Source organism: Lontra canadensis, unplaced genomic scaffold (assembly GCF_010015895.1).
Source record: "Lontra canadensis isolate GAN:19392208 unplaced genomic scaffold, GSC_riverotter_1.0 scaffold39, whole genome shotgun sequence".
Classification (NCBI taxonomy): Eukaryota; Metazoa; Chordata; class Mammalia; order Carnivora; family Mustelidae; genus Lontra; species Lontra canadensis.
The window spans coordinates 13,861,077-13,873,463 of record NW_022631033.1 but is presented as its reverse complement, the minus strand read 5'-3'; the positions used below and the strand labels follow the sequence as shown (position 1 = coordinate 13,873,463).

At 41.9% G+C, this 12,387-nt stretch overlaps 1 protein-coding gene across 5 annotated transcripts in view; it reads right to left on the bottom strand.

The window, feature by feature from the left end:
* Window positions 1–12,387, bottom strand: part of WWC2 (WW and C2 domain containing 2) — a 202,057-nt gene that overhangs the window by 25,803 nt on the left and 163,867 nt on the right. For all 5 annotated transcript variants that reach the window (XM_032869861.1, XM_032869862.1, XM_032869865.1 and 2 more), the window contains exons 17-19: window positions 12,103–12,230; window positions 2,666–2,864; window positions 1,027–1,191 (exon numbers count right to left, since the gene is read on the bottom strand). In XM_032869861.1, the coding sequence (XP_032725752.1) occupies window positions 1,027–1,191; window positions 2,666–2,864; window positions 12,103–12,230 (492 nt within the window). The remainder of the gene's footprint in view (window positions 1–1,026; window positions 1,192–2,665; window positions 2,865–12,102; window positions 12,231–12,387) is intronic.

Sequence of the window (12,387 nt, the reverse complement as noted above, 5' to 3'; positions counted from 1 at the left end):
ATACTTGGAAATACAATTATCCTTTGATTTTTTAGCTAATTTGCATTTCTCATTTTTAAAAAGGAAGGTCTGGATAACATAGAGGCTTATAACCAGGTCAGAGCTGAACCACAGTTTAGAACCAACTAGGACGCCCTTGGCCCAGCCAGCCTGTCCTTACCCCTTCACCTGCTTCAGGTCTCGGCTGAAATGGCACCTTCTCAATGACGTTTACTCTGAACCCTGCTTAACCAGAGACCTTTGTTTTCACCATGCCCCATCCCCCTTAACTTGCTCGACTGTTTTCTAGAGACTCTGTCCCCATCCAAGACATTTCATAACTTCACGTTTACTGGCTCAACTCACAAGGACGTGAGCTCTGCAAGGGCAGGGCTCTGGGGCTCTTCTGTTCACAGAGGAGTTCCAACCAAGTGTCTAGAAACATGCTTAGCAGCAAGTGTTCATAAAAGCGTCGCCTGAACTGAATGAATAAATTTATAAATCTGAAAGTATTTTCTTAACCATTTTATAATTATTAATCTATCTTACTGTAAGTCATAACTACTTCTGGAAGTACAACTTGGCAAACTGATGCAAATCCCACCATATTCTCTACAGAACTCTGAATCCGATTCCAGGTCTAGAGGCATTATTAAAAGACGATTTGTCTTCGAAAACCCAAAGCGCAATTTTGGTTCTGCGGGAATAACGTGCTTGGATGATGTATGGCAGAAATACAAAAATATTCAAGTCTCAAGCCACTTGAAGTTTCTAGATACAGACTGGGGTATAAATATACTCAGAAGCCAGGTCCTTAATTTCATGTTTGCCGAATAAACGACTTTGAGTTCATGAGCCATCAAATTTAGGAAAAGGAAAAACACACCCACATTGAGAAGCCCCCTATGAGTGTGGTATTTCGGGTCTATTTCATAGCAGTTCTAGCCACGTGTGTCTGCAGTCCGGAGTCTTTAGACTGCCATACACGGTCTCTCATCCGGGGTAGGGACACTCGCTGGCGCGAGGGCAGGGCCCCGGCCCCCTTACCCGGCAGATGTACTGGTTGCGCTCTCCCGGGGAGAAGGTCTGCGAGCGCACGATCACGCTGCTCCGCACGAACGGCCGCTGCCGAGCGCTCAGGCCGCTGCGGTCTTTAGGGCGAACCGCCACCCCGGAGTCACCGGCCTCCTCCGTGTTGGTCTCTTTATCGACCTGAAACCGAAGTCAGAAATTTGTCAGGAGCGGACGCGCTTGGATACCGGTGTCCTCCTTTCTTCTAAGTACAAAAAGGAATATCCAATCTACAACGCAGCCTTGGCCAGCACTGGGGCTACTGGGGAGAGCAAGGCTTGGTGTTACTCCGGATGGGAGCCTGGGCAGAGGGCTCTCCACGGAGTTAGGAAATGACCTGCTGAGGGGAGGACAGGGTCACGTGTAAATGGAAGAGCTGCCTTTAACCCATCAGACCCCCACCAGGAAAGCTGAGCTTTACAGAGGGCAAATGTAGTTCTGCAGAAAATCTTGTCTAAGAATAGTTCATCATTAAACACTGTTCAACATCCCATTAGATTTTTCCCCCCAGAATAATGATATAAGTAATTACATATAAGAAAATGAAAATATACTACAAGTTACAGTTTTCCATAGAATATGCAAGAATATATATTTGAAAATAGCAACATTGTTGAAGCTGAGTTTGGATTTTAAGCACCTCTTTGGAAATGTAACAAAAAATAAAATGTAAGTAAAAACAGAAGTTTCTCAAAATACAACTTCTACAGGCATTGACAGAGGTTTACTGTTGGTCTTATTGCATAAAAGGATTCCTTGCCTGTCTCGCGCTGGTTTATTAAAGGAAGTCTCTGGTCAGGGTACAATACTACTTCCCCCAGGAATAAAGAACTGGAATTTCCTAGACCCCATTACCAACATCCCAAGTCTGCCAAAATCCTCCAACCTGAAAATGTTTCCTCCCTGTCTGGACGTGATATTCAACAAGCCTCTCTGTCAAGGAGCAAAGTTACTGCTGCCTAACTTGGCCGAGCCACCTGTGACGTTCCAAAGCAGACAGCAACCAGAACCCCACCTCACCAAGAGGAACTTTAAACCTTTACTTCAGGTTTGAAATGGAAATAAAACTCACATTTACAAAACTTAATACAATTAACTAGTTCTCCTGGAATTTGGTAGTCATTCTGGAAATGCTTTTTAGTAAGTATGCTAAATGTTAGTTAGTGAATATTCACAGGACATTTATAGAGATTTAAATAGCACTATTCATCTTTTTTTTTTTTTTTTAAGATTTTATTTATTTATTTGTCAGAGAGAAAGGGAGAGCGAGCTAGCGAGCACAGGCCAACAGAGTGGCAGGCAGAGGCAGAGGGAGAAGCAGGCTCCCTGCTGAGCAAGAAGCCGGATGTGGGAGTCGATCCCAGGATCCTGGGATCATGACCTGAGCAGAAGGCAGCCACCCAGCCAACTGAGCCACCCAGGTGTCCCAGCACTATTCATCTTATATAAAATTTAAGTGAGGAATGAATATTTGGGGCCCACTGGAGAGTTTTACAGCCTGATCACTGCCTATTTCCACAAATGTGTCTGACGACCAGCTTTGCACAAAATCCTAAGGCGGGATCACAGCCGAGACAGATATGGGCGCTGGGAGCGCGCGGCTGCGGGTCCTTACCAGGGTGCGTGGCCCAGCAGGTGGCTGATACCCGCGGGCCTCAGCACAGCCGCGGTCTCTCCCGCCCGTGTCCTCCTCCACCTCGGGCGCGCTCGGACATGAGCACGAGTCTCCCGTACGGCTACTGTCTTCTGGCAACTTCACTTCGGCCTTTTCTTCAGCCGCGATTTCATCAGAGGCCTCCTGCAGCATGGCTAACCTGCGGCGAGACAAGACAGGAGCCAACAGGCCCCAGGTCAGGCGGGTGTGCGCGCCCAAGGTGAACGGGGCTCATGCACGGTGACTCGAGCCGCGGCTGGGGCGCGAATGGCAGCTGAAACGCTCGTGAAAGATACAATCGCCAGCGGCCTCTCCAGCATCAGGAGGCAAAATCACCACACTTCCGGTGCTGGAAAGTTAAATGAATGAAATTCGACCTAGTTCCTACATATTAAAATAGAAATAGTCTGAAAATCACATCTAAAATTTAACCCAGCCATTTAAGAAAACCGACAAGGTACTATAATGTATGTACCTTGATATCAGCTGTTTATTTATTATAAAGTTAATCATAAAACAGGCTGGAGTGACTCTGCTAGAAGTGAATAAAGACGTAAGCACCGAAAATCTCCATTATCTTGGTGCCTGACTGGCTCACTGAGAAGAGCCTGGGACTCTTGATCTTGGGGTTTTAAGTTTGAGCCCCACATTGGGTGTACAAATTACTTAAAAATAAAATCTTAAAAAAATATATCCATTGTCAACTGTGCTTACAGGCTAGCAGGGGTAAAACCCTGTGTAAAGGGAGTTTTATTACTGACATAAGAATCCTAATGCCGTATGATCGTGTCTTTAACAAAAGCCAAGGTGTGGGCTGGGGCGGCATGGTAACTGGGGCTCTGGAATGTACACAGGGCTTAGAGTCTTTATAACCTGTATGGACAGGAGCTCAACAGTACCAGCATGGCTTAGAATACCTCATGCTTTGTTGAGTTACATGTCCTTAGAACGGAAACACTTCTTCCACTGGTAACTCAAAGCTGAGCTATAATTGTGATCGGTGACATTCTGACAACTTGGCACACGCCAGGAATTAAACACAGAGTCACACAGTGAGCACGGGGCAGCTAGCAATGAATTCTGTGAGCTATAAATTCCTCTATGCTACATACCAAGTGTATTTTTTGAAATGTAAATGAAACGAATTGTATTTTACATACACCAAGAAGGCTTGCTATTTAAAAATACCATGATGAACCTTATAATCACTCTCGTATTTATTATTTTTGCAGTACTGATTCATAACCATTGTAAATTGTAAAGGGCTTCTAATAACAACAAAGATTATCTGCACTTTTTGCATCACTGTAGTAAGCTGTTTCTTCCAAATATCCAAGAGTTTGTTACTTATGACCTATCTTGTCATTGTTGGCTTATAACAAATTTTACGCACATGCGTGCTATATATATGTTAACAGTAGTTCAAACATATCAGCAAAAGCAACTACATGTACATTAAAATCAATCCAAATAATTTTATGTATGTACTTTAATAATTTTATGTATGCAATAATTTATTATTATATTTAATAATTATATATTATATATATTATAATTAATAATTTTATGTATGTACTTTAAAAACTGACGTATTCACTAAAATTTGTTTTTAGAGAAAACGGCAACAAGAACTTTTCTTTTTCCTTTTTTAAAAAAATTATTGTTTTGTTTTGTTTTTTTAAAGATTTTATTTATTTATTTGACAGAGAGAGATCATAAGTAGGCAGAGAGGCAGGTAGAGAGAGAGAGAGGGAAGCAGGCTCTCTGCTAAGCAGCGAGCCTGATGTGGGACTTGATCCCAGGATCCTGAGATCATGACCTGAGCTGAAGGCAGCGGCTTAACCCACTGAGCCACCCAGGCGCCCCTTTTTTTTTTGAATTATCATATAATGTATTATTTGTTTCAGGGGTACAGGTCTGTGAGTCATCATCTTACACAATTCACAGCACTCACCATAGCATATTCCCTCCCCAATGTCCATCACCCAGCCACCCCATCCTGCCCACCAAGTCCCCTCCAGCAACCCTGTTTATTTCCTGAGATAAAGAGTCTCTTATGGCTTATCTCCCTCCCTGGTTTCATCTTGTTTCATTTTCCCCTCCCTTCCCCTATGATCCTCTGCCTTGTTTCTCAAATTCCTCATATCAGAGAGATCATATGGTAATTGTCTTTCTCTGACTGATCTATTTTGCTTAGCATCATACCCTCTAGTTCCAACTACATCATTGCAAATGGCAAGATTTCAGGTTTCTTAATGGCTGTGCATTGTATTCCATGGTATATATATACCACATCTTCTTTATCCATTCATCTGTTGATGGACATCTAGGCTCTTTCCATAGTTTGGCTACTGTGGACATTGCTGCTATAAACATTAGGGTGCACGTGCCCCTATGGATCACTACATTTGTATCTTTAGGGTAAAGACACAGTAGTGCAACTGCTGGGTCATAGGGTAGCTCTATTTTCAACTTTTTGAGGAACCTCCATGCTGTTTTCTAGAGTGGCTGCACCAGGCTGCATTCCCACCAACAGTGTCGGAGGGTTCCCCTTTCTCCGCATCCTTGCCAAAACCTGTTATTTCCTGACTTGTTAATTTTAGCAGTTCTGACAGGTGTGAGGTGGTATCTCATTGTGGTTTTGATTTGCATTTCCCTGATGCCGAGTGATGTTGAGCACTTTTTCATGTGTCTGTTGGCCATTTAGATGTCTTCTTTGCAGAAATAAAGTTCATGTCTTATGCCCATTTCTTGATTAGATTATTTGTTCTTTGGGTGTTAAGTTTGGTAAGTTCTTTATAGATTTTGGATACTAGCCTTTTATCAGATAGGTCATTTGCAAATATATTCTCCCATTTCTGGGCTCTCTATTCTGTTCCACTGATCTATGTGTCTGTTTTTGTGCCAGTACCATACTGTCTTATCGATTACAGCTTTGTAATAGAGCTTGAAGTCTGGAATTGTGATGCCACCAGCTTTGGTTTTCTTTTTCAACATTCCTCTGGCTATTCAGGGTCTTTTCTGGTTCCATATAAATTTTAGGATTATTTGTTCCATTTCTTTGAAAAAAGTTGACAGTATTGTTTTTTTTTTAATTTTATTTTTTATAAACATATATTTTTTCCCCAGGTGTACAGGTCTGTGAATCGCCAGGTTTACACACTTCACAGCACTCACCATAGCACATACCCTACCCAATGTCCATAACCCCACCCCCCCTCTCCCAACCCCCTCCCCCCAGCAACCCTCAGTTTGTTTTGTGAGATTAAGAGTCACTTATGGTTTATCTCCCTCCCAATCCCATCTTGCTTCATTTACTCTTCTCCTACCCCCTTAACCCCCCATGTTGCATCTCCTCTCCCTCATATCAGGGAGATCATGATAGTTGTCGTTCTCTGATTGTCTTATTTCGCTAAGCATGATACCTTCTAGTTCCATCCACGTTGTCGCAAATGGCAAGATTTCATTTCTTTTGATGGCTGCATAGTATTCCATTGTGTATATATACCACATCTTCTTTATCCATTCGTCTGTTGATGGACATCTAGGTTCTTTCCATAGTTTGGCTATTGTAGACATTGCTGCTATAAACATTCGGGTGCACGTGCCCCTTCGGATCACTACGTTTGTATCTTTAGGGTAAATACCCAAGGTTGACAGTATTTTGATACGGATCACATTAAATGTGTAGATTGCTCTAGGTAGCATAGACATTTTCACAATATTTGTTCTTCCAATCCATGAGCATGGAACGTTTTTTCATTTCTTTGTGTATTCCTCAATTTCTTTCATGAGTATTCTATACTTTTCTGAGTATAGATTCTTTGCCTCTTTGGTTAGATTTATTCCTAGATATCTTACGGTTTTGGGTGCAGTTTTAAATGGGATCGACTCTGTAAGTTCTCCATCTTCAGTCTTATTGTTGGTGTAGAGAAACATAACTGATTTCTGTGCACTGATTTTATATCCTGACACTTTACTGAATTCCTGTATGAGTTCTAGCAATTTTGGGGTGGAGTCTTTTGGTTTTCCACATAAAGTATAAGATCATCTGCAAAGAGTGAGAGTTTGACTTCTTTGCGGATTTAGATGCCTTTTCTTTCTTTTTGTTGTCTGATTGCCGAGGTTAGGACTTATACTACTATGTTGAATTGCAGTGGTGTGAGTGGACATCCTTGCCATGTTCCTGACCTTAGGGGAAAAGCTTTCAGTTTTTCCCCACTGAGAATGATATTCGCTATGGGTTTTTCATAGATGGCTTTTATGATATTGAGGTATATACCCTCTATCCCTACACTGTGAAGAGTTTTCATCAAGAATGGATGCTACAGCATCCATACATCAAATGCTTTTTCTCCATCTACTGAGAGGATCATATCCTCTCACACTGTGTTGATTTGCAGATGTTGAACCAGCTTTGCAGCCCCAGAATAAATCCAATTTGGTCAAGGTTAATAATCCTTTTAATGTACTATTGGTTCCTATTGGCTAGTATCTTGGTGAAAATTTTAGCATCCATGTTCATCAGGGATATTAGTCTGTAATTCTCCTTTGTGATGGGGTCTTTGTCTGGTTTGGGGATCAAGGTAATGCTGGCCTATGCATAAAATGAGTTTGGAAGTTTTCCTTCCATTTCTATTTTCTGGAACAGTTTCAGAAGAATAGGTATTAACTCTTCTTTAAGTGTTTGGTAGAGGGATGCCTGGGTGGCTCAGTCAGTTAAGCTGCTGCCTTCAGCTCAGGTCATGATCCCAGGCTCCTGGGATCGAGTCCTGCATTGGGCTCCTTCCTCAGTGAGGAGCCTGCTTCTTTCTCCGCCTCTCTCTCTCCCTCTCTCTCAAATAAATAAATAAAATCTTTAAAAAAAGAGAGCGAAAAAAACGTTTGGTAGAATTCCTCTGGGAAGCTGTCTGGCCCTGGGCTCTTGTTTGTTGGGAGATTTTTAATGACTGCTTCAATCTCCTTACTGGTTATGGGTCTGTTCAGGTTTTTTATTTCTTCCTGGTTCAGTTTTTTAGTTTATATGTCTTAAGGAATGCATCCATTTCTTCCACATTGTCTAATTTGCTGGTGTATAGTTGCTCATAATATGTTCTTATAATTGTTTGTAATTGTTTGGTGTTGGTTGTGATCTCTCCTCTTTCATTCATGATTTTATTAATGTGGGTCCTTTCTCTTTTCTTTTTGATAAGTCTGGCCAGGGGTTTATCAATCTTATTAATTCTTTCAAAGAACCACCTTCTAGTTTTGTTGATTTGTTCTGTTCTTTTGGTTTCTATTTCACTGATTTCTGCTCTGATCTTTATTATTTCTCTTCTCCTGATGGGCTTAGGCTTTCTTTGCTGTTCTTTCTCCAGCTCCTTTAGGTGTAGGGTTAGGTTGTGTATTTGAGACCTCTCTTGTTTCTTGAGAAAGGCTTGTATTGCTATATACTTCCCTCGTAGGACTGCCTTTACTGCATCCCACAGATTGTGAAGAGCTGTGTTTTTATTTTCATTTGTTTCCATGCATTTTTAAAATTCTTTAATTTCCTGGTTGGCCCATTCATTCCTTAGTAGGATGCTCTTTAGCCTCCATGTATTTGAGTTCTTTCCAACTTTCTTCTTGTGGTTGAGTTCTGGTCTTAAAGTATTGTGGTCTGAAAATATGCAGGGAATGATCCCAATCTTTTGGTACCATCTGAGACCCAATTTGTGACCCAGGATGTGATCTATTCTGGAGAATGTTCCATGTGCACTAGAAAAGAATGTGTATTCTGTTGCTTTGGGATGGAATGTTATGAGTATATCTGTGATGTCCATCTGGTCCAGTGTGTCATTTAAAGCCTTTATTTCCTTGTTAATCTTTTGCTTAGATGATCTGTCCATTTCAGTGAGGAGGGTGTTAAATTCCCCTATTATTATTGTATTACTGTCAAAATGTTTCTTTGATTTCTTTATTAATTGGTTTATATAATTGGCTGCTCCCATCTTAGGGGCATAGATATTTAAAATTGTTAGATCTTCTTGTTCAACAGACACCTTGAGTATGATATAGTATCCTTCCTCATCTCTTATTATGGTCTTTGGCTTAAAATCTAATTTGTCTGATATAAGGATTAGCACCCCATTTTTCTTTTGATGTCCGTTAGCATGGTAAATTTTTTTCTACCCCCTAGCTTTAAATCTGGAGGTGTCTTCGGGTCTAAAATGAGTCTCTTGCAGACAGCATATCGATGGCTCCTTGTTTTTTAATCCATTCTGATACCCTGTGCCTTTTGATTGGGGCATTTAGCCCATTTACAATTCAGGGTAACTATTGAAAGATATGAAATTAGTGCCATTGTATTGCCTGTGAGGTGACTGTTACTGTATATTGTCTCTGTTCCTTTCTGGTCTATGTTACTTTTAGGCTCTCTCTTTGCTTAGAAGACCCCTTTCAATATTCCCTGTAAAGCTGGTTTGGTGTTTGCAAATTCTTTTAGTTTTTGTTTCTCCTGGAAGCTTTTTATCTCTCCTTCTATTTTCAGTGACAGCCTACCTGGATATAGTATTCTTGGCTGCATATTTTTCTTGTTTAGTGCTCTGAATAGATCATGCCAGTCCTTTCTGGCCTGCCAGGTCTCTGTGGATAGGTCTGCTGCCAGTCCAATATTTCTACCATTGTAGGTTACAGACCTCTTCTCCTGAGCTGCTTTCAGAATTTTGTCTCGGAGACTTGTAAGATTCACTATTAGATGACGGGGTGCAGACCTATTTTTATTGATTTTGAGGGGTGTTCTCTGTCCTTCCTGGATTTTGATGATTGTTTCCTTTCCCCAAATTAGGGAAGTTCTCCACTTATATAATTTGCTCCAATATACCTTCTGGCCCCTCTCTCTTTCTTCTGGGATCCCAATTATTCTAATATTGTTTCATCTTATGGTATCACTTATCTCTTGAATTCTCCCCTCGTGATCCAGTAGTTGTTTATTTCTCTTTTTCTCAGCTTCTTCATTCTCCATCATTTGGTCTTCTGTATCACTAATTTTCTCTTCTGCCTCATTTATCCTAGCAGTAAGAGCCTCCATTTTCGATTGCACCTTATTCATAGCATTTTAAATTTCAACTTGGTTAGATTTTAGTTCCTTTATTTCTCCAGAAAGGGATTCTCTAGTATCTTCTATCCTTTAAGTCCAGCCATCATCTTTATAATCGTCATTCTGAACACTAGTTCTGACATCTCACTAACGTCTGTTTTGATTAGGTCTCTAGTAGTCGGTACTGCCTCTTGTTCTTTTTTTTGAGGTGAGTTTTTCCACTTTGTCATTTTGTCCAGACAAGAATAGATGATTGAGAGAACAAAATGCTAAGAGGGTAACAATGACCTCAGAAAAATATACACTCAACAAATCAGAAGAGACCTGAAACCAGGGGGGGGACAAGAAAGGAAAAAAAAAAAAAATCAGGCTGGTGAATAGAACAGAGCCACACACTTGATTTTTGGTGTGTGATTTTTGGTGTATTTTGGTCTGTTAGAAGAAACAGGCTCCCAAAATTTTAAAGAAAGAGAAATATTTATAAATATATACATATTTCTCTTTCTCTCTCTATATATATGTGTGAATACGATGAATGGATAGGTTATGACTATAAAGATGAAAATTAAGATTTTAAAAAAGGAATTGGTAAGATATGAAGCTGGAAAGATCAGATGTGGTTAAAATAGGAAAGAGGAAAAATTAAAAAAAAAGAAAAAGAAAATTTAAAAAATTTAACTTTGAAAGAGTAAAGAATCAGGGGAAAGTAGACATGAATTCTATGTGCTGTATTCCCCTACTGCTGGAGTTGTGCAGTTCTCATTGATCAGTAAACTTGGTTTTGGCTGGATGTTCTTGCTGATCTTCTGGGGGAGGGGCGCGTTGCAGTGATTCTCAAATGTCTTTGCCTCAGGTGGAACTGCACTGCCCTTGCTAGTGCCGGGGTAACTAATCTGCGCAGGTTCACTGCTTTTGTTCCCTGAGCGCTTTCCATAGAGCTTTGGAGGACGGGAACAAAGATGGCGGCCGCCCAATCTCCGGCCAGAAGAGTGGAGAGCTCAGGGCCCCATTCCTCAGTGCGTCCTCAGAGAAAAGCAGTCAATCCCTCCTGTTTCCCTGGTCTCCAGTCGTGCTCTGTGCTCACCCGGCCTGTGAGCAAATGTTTCTATCTCTGGCACAAGGCCCCGTTTGGGGTCTCCAAACCCAGCAGATTCCTACAGAGCGCCTGTGCTGTTCTTCCCAGAGGAGGAAGGAGTGGGGGGGGGGTCTCTCCGGATCTGCCACTTGTTGGGGTCCCTGCTAAAGAGCAGTGGCCTGAATGTGCTTTGGATCATGGTTTATGGAAACCCTGAGCTGAGAGCCAACCTCCTTGACTCTGTTGATGCAGCCATCCTCCCCGATCCAACACCTGGGAGCTCTGCTGCACTGGGGTACCCCTGGTTGTTCTGTGACCCCGAGGGTCCTGAGACCACATTGTCCCCACGAGGGCTCCACTCTCCACTTAGCCTCTGGGGTGATGTCCCTCTGTGGAGCAGCCTTCTAAAAGTTCTATTTCGTGCTCTGCTGCTCTCTCAGTCTCGCTGGGAGCCCGCTGATAGAGGCTCCCTCTCCGCTGAGGTCTATTTTCCTGTATATTGCCTCAGATTTACTTCTCCACGTGTCCTATCTTCCAGAAAGTGGTTGCTTTTCCTGCTCATAGAATTGCTGCTCTTCTTCTCTTCGATCTGTTGAGTTTCTAGGTGTTCAGAATGGTTTGAACTATCTAGCTGAATGCCTGGACCAGATGAAATTTAGGTCTCCTACTTCTCCACCATCTTGCTCACGACAGTTCTGTATATGTATGTAAATCTAGACAAAAACTATAGTAACATTTGTTTTTTAAAGAGTGGTGGTGTAGAGAATGAGAAGGGAGCAGGAAAAGAAGACGGACATGGAAACAAATAGGGAGTGATCACTCTTAAGCTGTTTTCTAGGATGTGTGCTCTGACTTGCCCAAACCTAAATGCTACAATGGTACTTCTGGTAGCTTAAGGAAAAAGAAAGTAAGTTTTAAAATTTATGTATGAGTGGACAATACACTACCACACCTTTTGAAACAGGTCTTTTTAGACTTGAGATTTAAAACAGCTCTGGAAAGAGTGTCAGAACTTAAGGAGGCATGAACAAAGAACCTCCTTCCTCTGTTCACTCTGACGCCATCCCCAGTGTCACTGTTGCCCTCTTTGACTCTCTAATGACCGAAGAGGGTCTTTCCTTCAGTGGCGGCTCCCTGCCATGGCGCCGCTTTCCAAAATTCCAGGGCAAGATCTGAACCTACAAAAGCCCCCTGAAAGTTTCTTAAAAGAAACGAAACACATCCCCTTTGAGTTTCCGGAGAGCAAAAGGAAACAACTGCGTTTACCAGTCTCCATCTGGACCTCGTTGCTCTTCTTCCTGCCCTGGTTCCTCTTCTTCTTCTTCCCGTGCTAATTGCCGTTCCACAGCCAGGAGCTCGGCTGATGTTCTTGCAAGTAAGGCGGACACGGCGTCCTGGGGAGTAGAAAGCATATGGCAATGAACATGATCTACTGTGAGAGATGATTTAAAAACTCATGAGGTGGGGACGTAAGCTTCCAGTGGTGAAAAAGAAGGTAGTACAGGACCTAATCCTCCTGCTGAGAACAAATACGGAAGCTGAATAAAATAA